This window comes from Pleurodeles waltl, chromosome 11, assembly GCF_031143425.1.
Source record: "Pleurodeles waltl isolate 20211129_DDA chromosome 11, aPleWal1.hap1.20221129, whole genome shotgun sequence".
Taxonomy (NCBI): Eukaryota; Metazoa; Chordata; class Amphibia; order Caudata; family Salamandridae; genus Pleurodeles; species Pleurodeles waltl.
The window spans coordinates 1,005,452,457-1,005,468,976 of record NC_090450.1 but is presented as its reverse complement, the minus strand read 5'-3'; the positions used below and the strand labels follow the sequence as shown (position 1 = coordinate 1,005,468,976).

Genomic DNA, 16,520 nt, shown 5'->3' with positions numbered 1-16,520 from the left:
GAAGGGAACGGCGTCGAGGGAACCTCAGAGCAGGGGCAGGTCTCCATCGACGGCAGTCCGCCGATCGACGTCGAGTCATCGCCGGCATGCCCGGTCGCCGCCAAAGGCTGTGCGCCCCCCGACGTCAGGACACACGGCGTCGAGATCTCCACGACGGCACGAGAAACATCCGCCGTCAACCTCCCATCGCTCCACATCGAGGCACACGACGGCGAGCAGGTCGAGGTCCAAGGAACGCCGTTCGACGTCAAGGCACTCAATGTCGAGGCAATCAACGTCGAGGCAGGACCGACCGACTGGGCGTCCTTCGACGTCGAAACAGCCATCGACGTCGACGCAGGTTTTACCTGTCCAACAGGGAGCAGAACATCGCCCCTCGCCAGACAAGGCTCCGTCTCCAGTGGTCTCCATACTGAGCGACTCTTCTCGGTCAAGAGCATCTCCTGGGCATGTCTCGCCCATCAACCTATCTCCGAGATGGCTGGAGAGCCTCAACAGACCAGCGGCCTCCCCAGATTCGCAATATTCGCGAATGTATTCACCCACTGCCTCCCCGCCAAGAACGCCATCGCCGACAGCCGGGGCAGAACGGGCTCGTTCAGCTCCTCGACAGCCGACCGCGAGGCCTAGGCGCTCGGCTACAGCGTCCCGCAGCAGATCTCGCTCTCAACGGAGATCCAGGTCGCGCTCAAGAAGATCACCCTCTTGGTCTTCATCAGGTTCTTCTGTCGGGCGTTACTCACCTACTCTTACAGATTCACCACCTGCTAGAGTCTCACCAGTGGATGACATAACCACTTTCAACGAGGTGTTGCTAAGAGGAGCGCAGAAACTCAATATAGAGGTTCCAGAACCGTCTACCTCCTCATCAATCATCTTTGAGACGCTACAACAGAGATCAGCGTCGAAAAAGTTGCTGCCTCTAGTGCCTGGTTTGTTGCAGCCAACCATGGACACTTTTCTGGCCCCAGCCTCGCTTAAGTCTGCCCCGGCTCGGATTCTTAAAAAGTACAAGGCTCCAGAGCAAGACCCTTTATTCCTTAGGAAGGATCCGCCACCAGACTCAGTGATCATAGCTGCCGCCCGAAAGACCCACTCGGTGGCATCTTCATCCACGGTACCCCCGGATAAAGAGAGCAGGCATTTAGACTCTCTGGGAAGAAAGATGTGCGGGACAGCGGCTTCAGCAATGAAGGTCTCTAGTGCGTCTGCGCTCCTGGGCAGGTACGATCGTTCTCTGTGGGATTCCCTCAGTAGATTTACAGAAAAACTGCCCAGAGAAGACAGGCAAGATTTCCAAGAGATTCTACAGGAAGGATGCCTGGTATCTAACCAAGTTAGCGCGGCAGCGGATGGGGCGGATTTGGCGGCTCATGGGTACGCACATGGTATCTGTGCGAGGAGATCTTCCTGGCTGAGGCTCACTGGCTTGAAACAGGAGGCACAACAACGTATCCTGAATCTCCCATTTGCCGGGAATTCTCTATTCGGTGCCCATGCAGACGAAGAGATGGCCCGCATGAAGACCGAGGTGGATACCATGAAGGCGGTAGGCCTCGAAAGAAGGAAAGATTTCAGGCGGAGGTACAGACCGTACGATAGACGCCCTTTCCAACAGAGGGTTCAAACCCCTCATTGGTCGCAAAGGTCTCAGCAACGACAGGGACGCCCTCTGTTTCAGCGAAGAAACACAAGGGAGCGAGGGTCAAGTAGACCTCAACAGTCCACTCCAAAAGCACCCACTAAGCAATGAAGTCTCGCTTCCCTCGACATTGTACACCACTCCGGTGGGGGGAAGTATTATTGCTCATCTTCACGAGTGGCACTCTATCACAAGAGACAAATGGGTGCTCAATATTGTCGAACGTGGCTATTCTCTCCTTTTCAAGCAGCCTCCACCACACTTGCCACCAACCAAACACAATCCGGCTCATCTCACCTTGCTACGCAAGGAGGCTCTCGCCCTCCTAAGAAAGAATGCCATAGAAAGGGTTCCACCTGCCCACAGAGGAAAGGGGGTCTACTCCCGTTACTTTCTAGTAGCAAAGAAGGGTCAAGAGGGCGTTTTCAGGCCAATCCTGGATCTAAGACGGCTGAACAAATACATAAGAAAGCAGAAGTTCAGAATGCTAGCGCTTCACCAAATTTTCCCTCAACTGCATCAGGGAGACTGGATGTGCTCCATCAACCTGCAGGATGCCTATTTCCACATCCCAATAGCTCCAAAGCATCGAAAATTCCTGCGCTTTCGAGTAGCGTTACAGCATTACCAGTTCAGGGTTCTACCCTTTGGCCTGAAATCTGCTCCAAGAGTTTTCTCGAAATGTATGGCAGTGGTTGTGGCGCACCTACGAAGACAAAGGATATACATGTTCGATGGCATCTGTCGCTGTAGATACGCATGTTTTGCAATAGCTCGCCATCTGGTGTTGGGCCGGAGTGTTACAAGTTGTTTTTCTTCGAAGAAGTCTTTCGAGTCACGGGACCGAGTGACTCCTCCTTTTGTCTCCATTGCGCATGGGCGTCGACTCCATCTTCGATTGTTTTTTTTTCCGCCATCGGGTTCGGACGTGTTCCTGTCGCTCCGAGTTTCGGAACGGAAAATTAGCTAATTTCGGAAGATTTTCGTCGGTATTGTTGCGTTCGGGATCGGCGTACTTAGATTCAACACCGCATCGAAGAGCTCCGGTGCCCTTCGGGGTAGTTTTTCGATCCCCCGTCGGGGCCTGGTCGGCCCGACCGCGTGCTGAAGAACGCCGATGGAACGGACCCCGTTCCGTTTCTGCCCCAAATGCCACAATAAATACCCCTATACAGACCAACACTTGGTCTGTAACCTGTGCCTGTCACCTGAGCACAGTGAAGACACCTGTGAGGCCTGTCGTGCGTTCCGGTCCCGAAAGACACTCCGAGACCGTCGAGCCAGAAGACTTCAGATGGCGTCCGCGCCGACAGCCCACCGAGAGTTCGAGGAGCAGGAAGAGGAAGGTACCTTCTCGATCCAAGAATCGGACTCCGAAGGATTCGACGATACACAAACCATGAGTAAGACGTCGAAAACCACACAGAGGAAGATTTACAAGGCCCAGGGGACGCCACTGCCATCAGGCCATGGCTCCACCCATAAATTCGGTGACCGACCGTCGGCACCGAAAAAGGCCCAAACAGTGCCGAGATCGTCCGACTCCGGTCGAGACACTGGCACGCAGCCTTCTCGGGACCGAGAAAGTGCTGGAGACAAGCCTCGACACCGAGATGCCGGTGTGGACACGGCTCGACGCCGAGACAGCGGCGCCGAAGAAGATCGACGCCGAGAGGTTTCGGCCCCGAAAAAGAAAAGTCACCTCGGAGCCGAAAAAACACGCAGACAAGGTTTCGGTGCCGAAACAAACTGCAAGCGACCCAGCTTCAGGCTCTTATACAGAAGAGCACTCGCTAACCTCCCAAATGCAAAAGCATAGGTTTGAGGAAGAGCTACAATCAACTGATGTGGACCGTACGCAAAAGCGTATCTTCATACAGCAGGGGACAAGAAAAATAAGCACCCTACCCCCCATTAGAAGAAAGAGAAGGTTGGAGTTCCAAACTGAACAGACACCACAACCAAAAGTGGTGAAAAGAGTTACCCCACCACCCTCTCCTCCGCCCGTGATTAACGTCTCACCAGCACGAACTCCATCACACTCCCCAGCTCACACCACCATAAGCCAGGGTGACCAAGATCAAGACGCATGGGACCTATACGACGCCCCAGTGTCAGATAACAGTCCGGAGGCATACCCTACGAAGCCATCTCCACCAGAAGACAGCACCGCGTATTCTCAAGTGGTGGCTAGAGCAGCACAATTTCACAACGTAAGCCTCCACTCAGAACAGGTCGAGGATGATTTTTTATTCAACACACTCTCCTCCACCCACAGCTCATACCAAAGCCTGCCTATGCTCCCTGGTATGCTCCGGCACGCGAAAGAAATCTTTAAGGAGCCGGTCAAAAGTAGGGCAATCACACCAAGGGTGGGAAAAAAGTATAAGGCGCCTCCTACAGACCTGGTTTTCATCACTACACAGCTGCCACCAGACTCTGTCGTTGTAGGAGCAGCTAGGAAAAGGGCCAACTCTCACACATCTGGAGATGCACCACCCCCAGATAAAGAAAGCCGCAAGTTCGATGCAGCTGGTAAAAGAGTCGCAGCACAAGCTGCAAACCAGAGGCGCATCGCGAACTCCCAGGCACTACTTGCGCGCTATGACAGAGCCCACTGGGACGAGATGCAACATCTCATTGAACATCTGCCCAAGGACTTACAAAATAGGGCAAAACAAGTGGTTGAGGAGGGACAGACCATTTCCAACAACCAGATCCGCTCCTCCATGGACGCTGCAGATACAGCTGCACGGACAATTAATACATCTGTAACTATCAGAAGGCATGCATGGCTCCGAACGTCTGCATTTAAACCAGAGATTCAACAAGCAGTTCTCAATATGCCTTTTAACGAAAAAGAACTGTTCGGTCCAGAAGTGGACACAGCGATTGAGAAACTCAAAAAAGATACGGACACTGCCAAAGCCATGGGCGCACTCTACTCCCCGCAGAGCAGAGGGAATTACAGCACATTCCGTAAAACACCCTTTAGAGGGGGGTTTCGGGGTCGGAGCACACAAGCCAGCACCTCACAAGCAACACCGTTCAGTTACCAGGGACAGTATAGAGGAGGTTTTCGGGGACAATATAGAGGAGGGCAATTCCCTAGGAATAGAGGAAGATTTCAGAGCCCCAAAACCCCTACTACTAAACAGTGACTCACATGTCACTCACCCCCTCCACACAACACCAGTGGGGGGAAGAATAAGTCATTATTACAAAGCATGGGAGGAAATCACTACAGACACTTGGGTTCTAGCAATTATCCAACATGGTTTTGCATAGAATTTCTACAATTCCCTCCAAACATACCACCAAATGCACAAAATTTGACAAAACATCATTCCAATCTCCTGGAGATAGAAGTGCAGGCACTATTGCAAAAGAATGCAATCGAATTAGTGCCAAACACACAAATAAACACAGGAGTTTACTCACTGTACTTTCTGATACCAAAGAAGGACAAAACGCTGAGACCAATCCTAGACCTCAGAGTAGTGAACACTTTCATCAAATCAGACCACTTTCACATGGTCACACTACAAGAAGTATTGCCATTGCTAAAACTACACGACTACATGGCAACTTTAGACCTCAAGGATGCTTATTTCTATATACCAATGCACCCATCGCACAGGAAATACCTAAGGTTTGTATTCAAGGGAATACATTACCAATTCAAGGTACTGCCTTTCGGATTAACAACCGCACCAAGAGTCTTTACCAAGTGTCTAGCGGTAGTCGCTGCACACATAAGAAGGCAGCAAATACATGTGTTCCCATATCTAGACGACTGGCTAATCAAGGCCCATTCGTTAATAGAGTGCTCAAATCACACAAATCATATCATACAAACCCTCTTCAAACTAGGGTTCACCGTCAACTTCCAAAATCCAAAATTCTGCCGCGCAAGGTACAACAATACCTAGGAGCCATAATAGACACATCAAAAGGAGTAGCCACTCCAAGTCCACAAATAATTCAAAATTTCAACACCATCATACAACGCATGTATCCAACACAAAGGATACAAGCAAAGATGGTACTACAACTCCTAGGCATGATGTCTTCATGCATAGCCATTGTCCCAAACGCAAGACTGCACATGAGGCCCTTACAACAGTGCCTAGCATCACAATGGTCACAAGCACAGGGTCACCTTCTAGATCTGGTGTTAATAGACCGCCAAACTTACCTCTCGCTTCTGTGGTGGAACAACATAAATTTAAACAAAGGGCGGCCTTTCCAAGACCCAGTGCCACAATACGTAATAACAACAGATGCTTCCATGACAGGGTGGGGAGCACACCTCGATCAACACAGCATACAAGGACAATGGAACGTACATCAAACAAAACTGCATATAAATCATCTAGAACTTCTAGCAGTTTTTCAAGCACTAAAAGCTTTCCAACCAATAATAGTTCACAAATACATTCTCGTCAAAACAGACATGACAACAATGTATTATCTAAACAAGCAAGGGGGGACGCACTCCACGTAGTTAAGCCTGCTAGCACAAAAGATTTGGCGTTGGGCAATTCACAACCAAATTCGCCTAATAGCACAATTTATACCAGGGATCCAAAATCAACTCGCAGACAATCTCTCTCGAGATCACCAACAAGTCCACGAATGGGAAATTCACCCCCAAATTCTGAACACTTATTTCAAACTCTGGGGAACACCTCAGATAGACTTGTTTGCGACAAAGGAGAACGCAAAATGCCAAAACTTCGCATCCAGATACCCAAACAGTCCCAAGGCAATGCCCTATGGATGAACTGGTCAGGAATATTTGCTTACGCTTTTCCTCCTCTCCCTCTCCTTCCTTACCTGGTAAACAAACTCAGTCAAAACAAACTCAAACTCATATTAATAGCACCAACTTGGGCAAGGCAACCATGGTACACAACGCTGCTAGACCTATCAGTAGTACCCTGCATCAAATTGCCCAACAGGCCAGATCTGTTGACACAACACAACCAAAAGATCAGACACCCAGATCCAGCATCGCTGAATCTAGCAATCTGGCTCCTGAAATCCTAGAATTCGGGCACTTACAACTTACCCAAGAATGTATGGAAGTCATAAAACAAGCCAGAAGGCCATCCACCAGGCACTGCTATGCAAGTAAATGGAAGAGGTTTGTTTGCTACTGCCATATTAATCAAATACAACCATTACACACAACTCCAGAACATGTAGTGGGTTACTTGCTTCACTTACAAAAATCTAACCTGGCTTTCTCTTCCATTAAAATACACCTTGCAGCAATATCTGCATACCTGCAGACTACCTATTCAACTTCCCTATATAAGATACCAGTCATTAAAGCATTCATGGAGGGCCTTAGGAGAATTATACTACCAAGAACACCACCTGTTCCTTCATGGAACCTAAATGTTGTCCTAACTAGACTTATGGGTCCACCTTTTGAACCCATGCACTCCTGCGAAATACAGTTCCTAACCTGGAAGGTGGCATTTCTCATCGCCATTACTTCCCTAAGAAGAGTAAGCGAGATTCAGGCGTTTACAATACAGGAACCTTTTATACAACTACACAAGAATAAGGTCGTCCTAAGGACCAATCCTAAATTTTTGCCAAAGGTTATTTCACTGTTCCATCTAAATCAAACAGTGGAACTTCCAGTGTTCTTTCCACAGCCAGATACCGTAGCTGAAAGGGCACTACATACATTAGATGTCAAAAGAGCATTGATGTATTACATTGACAGAACAAAGAACATCAGAAAGACTAAACAACTATTTATTGCATTTCAAAAACCTCATGCAGGAAACCCAATATCAAAACAAGGTATAGCCAGATGGATAGTTAAATGCATCCAAATCTGCTACCTTAAAGCTAAACGACAGCTGCCCATTACACCAAGGGCACACTCAACCAGAAAGAAAGGTGCTACCATGGCCTTTCTAGGAAACATCCCAATGCAAGAAATATGTAAGGCAGCCACATGGTCTATGCCTCACACATTCACCAAGCACTACTGTGTAGACGTGTTATCCGCACAACAAGCCACAGTAGGTCAAGCCGTATTAAGAACATTATTTCAGACTACTTCCACTCCTACAGGCTGATCCACCGCTTTTGGGGAGATAACTGCTTACTAGTCTATGCAAAACATGCATATCTACAGCGACAGATGCCATCGAACTGAAAATGTCACTTACCCAGTGTACATCTGTTCGTGGCATCAGTCGCAGTAGATTCGCATGTGCCCACCCGCCTCCCCGGGAGCCTGTAGCAGTTTGGAAGTTACCCTCAACTATTTGTATATGTATCATCTCAACCTTAAATAGGTGCATACTTAGTCACTCCATTGCATGGGCACTATTACTACAATTCAACTCCTACCTCACCCTCTGCGGGGAAAAACAATCGAAGATGGAGTCGACGCCCATGCGCAATGGAGACAAAAGGAGGAGTCACTCGGTCCCGTGACTCGAAAGACTTCTTCGAAGAAAAACAACTTGTAACACTCCGGCCCAACACCAGATGGCGAGCTATTGCAAAACATGCGAATCTACTGCGACTGATGCCACGAACAGATGTACACTGGGTAAGTGACATTTTCATTTTCATTATAAGCCCTGGTGAGGTAAAAACAGCCAAATTCGTTTTTCCCTCATTGAAGTAAATGGCCTTCATAGGCTAGAATGGGCAGACTTTATTTTAAATTTTAAAGTCTCCTTAAATGTTACATACCAAGAATTTGGTATCAAATTGATTGTTGTAATAAATCCCACAACTTCCAGTTGTTGGATTTAATATAACTAGTGCAGGTAAAAAGTTTAGACTTTACCTAAAATGTTGCCAATTTCAGCTCTGCATTGTTTTTGCTGCTGTGCTCTGATTGGCCAGCCTGCAGCAGCTTCTGCCAGGCTACCTTGATGAGGTGTGAAGTGGCCTGACTTCACACAAAGGAATGTGCTTGGGGAGAGAATCTCCCCTCAGCAGATGGTGAGGCAGGAAGGGGGAGGGCTGCCAAACTGGTCTTCAAAGGCAGAGAAGGACATTTGCAGCACCCAGCAACACCCCCACATCCTGCAACCCCAGACAGCTAGGTGCCCCCTTGATTAGATTAGGAGAGGGCAGGAGAGGGGTGTGTTTATGATTTTTAGCCACACCAGTGGGTGGGCTCAGCCAGATGTAACCTCCAAAAATCAGATTCATCCATGTTGGATTTTTAGAGACTGTTGCCTTCTGGGATGGATTTTTGCCACACTTCCCAGGAAGTGGTCATCACAGGGGGACGACCCTGTCCCTGATTGGAGAACCAGGGCCCCCCTGCTTTTCACCCAGGAGCAAGGATAAAACTGGCAGACCTGCACCCACACCTCAGATCCCTACCAGATTTCAACAAGATAGGAACTTAAGGAGAAGAAGGACTGCCCTGCTGGACCCCTGGCCTGCACCTGGAACCTGCACTCAGAAGGACTGCACCAGCTGCACACTTGGGCTTCACCACAAGAAGGACTTTGCCTGGCATCAACTGGTTCAAGGAGGGACTCCCTGTTTGCTACAGGTGAAAAATTGCTAACCAGAGTCCCCTGCACCAACTCCTGAAAGAAGCGACCAGCTGACCACTGCCCAGTGGCCAAAAAGGAGTTTGCGCCAGGTGCATTCTGGGAGTTGAAGTCCGCACCCCCAAGGACCATCACAGAACTTCTGGACCCTTGGGGTGAGCTGTGGACCCCAAAAGAACCTTAAAAGAACATCTGGGTGAAGCCCCAGAAGTTTGGAAAAGATTGGAGAATTTTTTTTAAAAAGCTCCATAAAGTGACCGACCCGACGCGGAAATTCTAGCCAGCTTGCCTCAACCGCGACCCGGCCTGACTTCGTGGTTCGTCCCGGTAAAGAAAAACATCCAAAAAAGAGACTAAGTCCGAACGTAAAAAGTTGACCGGGACCTCCTAGCCATCGTATCCGAGTAGGGCTCCATGGACGTCGGATCAAGATCCAGGTTTACCTCGGTCGAAGGATTTTCATCTCGAAAAAACGACTAAGTCCGAAGGTAAAAATCACCACCGAGGAAACCGACTTCGCGTATCCGGACAAGGGCTCCAGGAGGTCGTATCCAACTGGCAGGTTCGTCCCGGGGATGAAAAACATCAAAAAAGAGACTAAGTCAGAAGGTAACTTTTTAACCGAGGCCTCCCGTGACTTGTAGCCGAGCAGGGCTCCATCGCGGTCGGCCTGAAAGTTTGACTTTGCCCCGGTCCTGGTGCAACCAGATGACCCGATTGGCGCTTTTTGTTTCTAAGCGCTAAAAAATAATAATACTTTAAAAATTCATATCTCCGGTTCCCCTGAACCGATTTTAATCGTTTTTGTGTCATTTTAAAGATAAAAATATAAGCTATTTTCATAAATTGGTTTTGGATTTTTAAACTGTTTCCTGTGTTTTATTTAATTACTGTTTTGTGATATTTGAATGCTTTACACTTTGTCTCCTAAATTAAGCCTTGACGCTCGATGCCAAGCTACCAAGGGTAGAGCTGGGATTAATTTACTGAGACCTAACTGTACCTATGTGGAGGTTAGTGGCTTGTTGCTAGGTGTAGGTACCTACCTGCCCTACCAATAACCCATTTTCCAACACACTCCAAGTCCACAAAGGGTTCAGGCATTTCACAATGTAATACAGGCCATGTATCCAAAACAAAAAATACAAGTCAAAATGGTGATGAAACTCCTAGGCATGATGTCCTCATGCACATGCGGCCCTTACAACAGTGCCTAGCATCACAGTGGTCACAGGCACAGGGTCAACTTCTAGATCTGGTGTTGGTAGACCGCCAAATATACACCTCGCTTCAATGGTGGAACAGTATAAATTTAAACCAAGGACGGCCTTTCCAAGACCCAGTGCCACAATATGTAATAACGACAGATGCCTCCATGATAGGGTGGGGAGCACACCTCGATCAATACAGCATCCAAGGACAATGGGACACTCACCAAAAACAGTTTCACATAAATCACTTAGAACTATTGGCAGTATTTCTAGCGCTAAAAGCATTTCAACCCATAATAAGACACAAACACATTCTTGTCAAAACACACAACATGACAACGATGTATTACCTAAACAAACAGGGAGGGACACACTCAACACAGTTGTGTCTCCTGGCACAGAAAATATGGCATTGGGCGATTCACAACCACATTCACCTAATAGCACAATTTATTCCAGGAATTCAGAATCAGTTAGCAGACAATCTCTCTCGGGATCACCAACAGATCCACGAATGGGAGATTCACCCCCAAATACTAAATACTTACTTCCAGAGTTGGGGAACACCACAAATAGATCTATTTGCAACAAAAGAAAACGCGAAATGCCAAAACTTCGCATCTAGGTACCCACAAGATCAGTCTCAGGGCAATGCGTTATGGATGAGTTGGTCAGGGATATTTGCTTACGCTTTTCCCCCTCTCCCACTCCTTCCGTATCTAGGAAACAAATTGAGTCAAAACAAACTCAAACTCATACTAATAGCACCAGCATGGGCAAGACAACCTTGGTACACAACACTACTAGACCTCTCAGTAGTGCCTCATGTCAAACTACCAAACATACCAGATCTGTTAACGCAACACAAACAAACAGATCAGACACCCAAATCCAGCATCGCTGAATCTAGCAATCTGGCTCCTGAAGTCCTAGAGTTCGGACACTTAGACCTCACACATGAATGTATGGAGGTCATAAAACAAGCTAGGAAACCTACCACTAGACATTGCTATGCAAATAAGTGGAAAAGATTTGTTTATTACTGCCATAATAATAAAATTCAACCCTTACACGCATCTGCCAAAGACATCGTAGGATACTTACTACATCTACAAAAGTCAAAGCTAGCTTTTTCTTCCATTAAGATGCATCTTACAGCAATTTCAGCTTACCTGCAAATTACGCACTCAACTTCTCTATTTAGAATACCAGTCATAAAAGCATTTATGGAAGGTCTAAAGAGAATTATACCACCAAGAACACCAGAAGTTCCTTCATGGAACCTCAACATTGTCTTAACACGACTCATGGGTCCACCTTTTGAGCCCATGCACTCTTGTGAAATGCAATACTTAACATGGAAAGTTGCATTTTTAATTGCCATCACATCTTTAAGAAGAGTAAGTGAGATTCAAGCATTTACCATACAAGAACCATTTATTCAAATACACAAGCATAAAGTAGTTCTACGGACAAATCCTAAATTTCTACCAAAAGTCATATCACCGTTCCACTTAAATCAAACAGTAGAATTACCAGTGTTCTTCCCACAGCCAGACTCTGTAGCTGAAAGAGCACTACATACATTAGATATCAAAAGAGCGTTAATGTACTACATTGACAGAACAAAACAATTATTTATTGCTTTCCAAAAACCTCATACAGGAAATCCAATTTCTAAACAAGGCATTGCTAGATGGATAGTTCAGTGCATTCACTAGGGGCGACCCCCTATCCATTTATTTGTATTTTTATTTATTTAAGAAAAAAAAAAGTTCCCCTGGGGGGGCTGACCCCCCCTAAGTGAAATCCCTGGCGTCTAGTGGTGTTTCCTGGCCCCCGAGACCGGGGGCCAGGAAACACTTTCAGGAAGACCTTGTAAGAAAGGGGAGACTCTCCCCTTTCTTACGAGGCCTTCCCGAACGTGGGGAAGGCCGTTTTCCCCATCGGAGCAGGAAGCGGCTGCAAGGCTGCTTCCTGCTCCGATGGGGAAAACAACTTTGTTACATCAGCGCGCCTCATGGCGCGCTGACGTCACAAAGGGGCGGGTGGGGGTCGGTGGGAGACACGGAAGCTTCCGTGTCTCCCGGGGTTAGAAAAAAAAAATCCTCAGGTGCAACGCACCAGAGGATTTATTAACACCCTCCCCGGTGTCGGCCACTGGTCGTGACCCACACCAGGGAGGTAGTGGCCGACGCCCGCATTGAAGGGGTTAAAAAGGTCTTTAAAAAAAAACAAAAAAAATGCGCCTACATAAAAAGTAAATAAAAGAAATTAACAAGATTTATTTAAATTATTAGTGTAAGGGAATGCCTCCTTGGCATGGTTACCCCCTGACTTTTTGCCCTTGCTGATGCTATGTTTTGAATTGAAAGTGTGCCGAGGCCTGCTAACCAGGCCCCAGTACCAGTGTTCTTTCCCTAACCTGTACTTTTGTTTACACAATTGGCACACCCTGGCATCCAGGTAAGTCCCTTGTAACTGGTACCCCTAGTACCAAGGGCCCTGATGCCAGGGAAGGTCTCTAAGGGCTGCAGCATATCTTATGCCACCCTGGGGACCCCTCACTCAGCTCAGACACACTGCTTGCCAGCTTGTGTGTGCTGGTGAGGACAAAACGAGTAAGTCGACATGGCACTCCCCTCAGGGTGCCATGCCAACCTCACACTGCCTATGCAGTATAGATAAGTCACCCCTCTAGCAGGCCTTACAGCCCTAAGGCAGGGTGCACTATACCATAGGTGAGTGCACCAGTGCATGAGCACTGTGCCCCTACAGTGTCTAAGCAAAACCTTAGACATTGTAAGTGCAGGGTAGCCATAAGAGTATATGGTCTGGGAGTCTGTCAAACACAAACTCCACAGCACCATAATGGCTACACTGAAAACTGGGAAGTTTGGTATCAAACTTCTCATCACAATAAATGCACACTGATGCCAGTGTACATTTTATTGTAAAATACATCCCAGAGGGTACCTTACAGGTGCCCCCTGAAACCTTAACCAACTACCCGTGTAGGCTGACTGGTTTTAGCAGCCTGCCACACTCGAGACATGTTGCTGGCCACATGGGGAGAGTGCCTTTGTCACTCTGTGGCTAGTAACAAAGCCTACACTGGGTGGAGATGCTATCACCTCCCCCAGGCAGGAGCTGTAACACCTGGCGGTGAGCCTCAAAGGCTCACCCCCTTTGTTCCAGTAACACAGGGCATTCCAGCTAGTGGAGTTGCCCGCCCCCTCCATCCACGGCCCCACTTTTGGCGGCAAAGCCGGAGGAGATAATGAGAAAAACAAGGAGGAGTCACCGACCAGTCAGGACAGCCCCTAAGGCAACCTGAGCTGAAATGACTCTGACTTTTAGGAATCCTCCATCTTGCAGATGGAGGATCCCCCCAATAGGGATAGGAATGTGACCCCCTCCCCTTGGGAGGAGGCACAAAGAGGGTGTAGCCACCCTCAGGGCTAGTAGCCATTGGCTACTGCCCTCCCTGACCTAAACACACCCCTAAATTCTGTATTTAGGGGCTCCCCTGAACCTAGGAACTCAGATTCCTGCAACCTAAGAAGAAGAGGACTGCTAAGCTGAAAAACCCTGCAGAGAAGACGGAGACACCAACTGCTTTGGCCCCAGCACTACCGGCCTGTCTCCCCACCTTCTAAAGACACTGCTCCAGCGACGCTCTCCCCAGGACCAGCGACCTCTGAATCCTCAGAGGACTGCCCTGCTCTAGAAGGACCAAGAAACTCCCGAGGACAGCGGCTCTGTTCACCCAAGACTGCAACTTTGTTTCCAAAGGAGCAACTTTAAAACAACTGCGTTTCCCGCCGGAAGCGTGAGACTTGCTACTCTGCACCCGATGCCCCCGGCTCGACTTGTGGAGAAACAACACTTCAGGGAGGACTCCCCGGCGACTACGAGACCGTGAGTAGCCAGAGTTGCCCCCCCCCCCCCGAGCCCCCATAGCGACGCCTGCAGAGGGAATCCCGAGGCTCCCCCTGACCGCGACTGCCTGACTCCCAGATCCCGACGCCTGGAAAAGACTCTGCACCCGCAGCCCCCAGGACCTGAAAGATCGGAACTCCAGTGCAGGAGTGACCCCCAGGAGGCCCTCTCCCTTGCCCAGGTGGTGGCTACCCCGAGGAGCCCCCCCCCCTTGCCTGCCTGCATCGCTGAAGAGACCCCTTGGTCTCCCATTGATTCCATTTGAAAACCCAACGTGTGTTTGCACACTGCACCCGGCCGCCCCCGTGCTGCTGAGGGTGTACTTTCTGTGCTAACTTGTGTCCCCCCCCCCCCCCCCCCCCCCCGGTGCCCTACAAAACCCCCCTGGTCTGCCCTCCGAAGACGCGGGTACTTACCTGCTGGCAGACTGGAACCGGGGCACCCCCTTCTCCATTGAAGCCTATGTGTTTTGGGCACCACTTTGAACTCTGCACCTGACCGGCCCTGAGCTGCTGGTGTGGTAACTTTGGGGTTGCTCTGAACCCCCAACGGTGGGCTACCTTGGACCCAAACTTGAACCCCGTAGGTGGTTTACTTACCTGCAAGAACTAACAATAACTTACCTCCCCTAGGAACTGTGATAATTGCACTGTCTAGTTTTAAAATAGCTATATGTGTTTTATTTGAAAAGTATATATGCTATTGTGATTATTCAAAGTTCCTAAAGTACTTACCTGCAATACCTTTCATGCAAAGTATTACATGTAGAATTTGAACCTGTGGTTCTTAAAATAAACTAAGAAAATATATTTTTCTATACAAAAACCTATTGGCCTGGAATTGTCTCTGAGTGTGTGTTCCTCATTTATTGCCTGTGTGTATGTACAACAAATGCTTAACACTACTCCTTTGATAAGCCTACTGCTCGACCACACTGCCACAAAATAGAGCATTAGTATTCTCTTTTTGCCACTATCTTACCTCTAAGGGGAACCCTTGGACTCTGTACATACTATTCCTTACTTTGAAATAGTGCATACAGAGCCAACTTCCTACATTCCAATACAAACTTGATCATACGTCACTTTGCTTCCTCGAATTTAGGAAAACTGCAGCTTCTACACTTATCTAAAATCCTTCGGTAACAAACAGTATAACATTATGAGTGCACGTAATTTGTAAAATGCAAGCTTTTGGCTTTCTTTTGCCTAGCCTGGCCTTTGTGCCCTGATCTTAAATGTGTGTGTACTTTTTTAAGACTTTCATTAAATATTTATATATATAAAGTATGGTACTTGGAAATTTAATTTGTTAATGTTTTTACATGTTTCTTGAGCAAGTACTGGTTTCAGTGAGTGCAAATTTTCCCTTTTGTATCTGTATTACTCTTATTTATCCTAAGCCTATTAATTCTGTGTTCATATAATTTTCTTTGCTTTAGGGTTGAAGTGGAAGATAGGACAGAATCTTACTTAAGGGCTCTAAAGCAAAATGTTACATCTGACACCCAAATGGTATGTAAAGATGTTTATTTTCTTTTTCATGTATATTTAGAAAATAATTACATTCAATTCAGATATTTTTTTCATAACTTCTTTTGCTTTCCTTTTCATCTAAGGGACATGAGAAAGCCGCCTTGGCCTCTGCTCTCCTCCCACCCTGACCGCCACTGTAGGAAGCTGGCCTGGTGTGCGGTGGAGCACCTTATACCAGGTCCAGGGAACCCCTATTAGTGAATGAAGACAGTGTCTAGGAAGCCAGGGCTCTCTAGTGGTAGCTGTGAGGAGCAGTCAAGACTTATCTAGGAGGATTGTAAAGCACTTGCAATACCACAGCACTCACACAGCAACTTATCACACCTGAAAGGAACCACACAGTTTTGCAAAATAAAGGTACTTTATTATAGTAACACTCAATTAGATTACTTATAGGCTGTCCCCCAACTAGATGTAAGTTCACTATATATATATATATATATATATGTATATGTATGTTCAATGGCATGTGTAGCTGCAGATACACATGCTGTGCATTATCCTGCCATCTAGGGTTGGGCTCGGAGTGTTACAAGTTGTTTTTTTTTCGAAGAAGTCTTTTCGAGTCACGAGACCGAGGGACTCCTCCCTTTCGGCTCCATTGCTCATGGGCGTCGACTCCATCTTAGATTGTTTT

General features: G+C 47.7%; 1 protein-coding gene across 2 annotated transcripts in view; it reads left to right on the top strand.

Annotated features, from left to right (window-relative positions):
* Positions 1 to 16,520, top strand: part of PIWIL1 (piwi like RNA-mediated gene silencing 1) — a 1,338,982-nt gene that overhangs the window by 850,559 nt on the left and 471,903 nt on the right. For both annotated transcript variants that reach the window (XM_069215364.1, XM_069215365.1), the window contains exon 14: positions 15,790 to 15,862. In XM_069215364.1, coding sequence (XP_069071465.1) covers positions 15,790 to 15,862 — 73 coding nt within the window. The remainder of the gene's footprint in view (positions 1 to 15,789; positions 15,863 to 16,520) is intronic.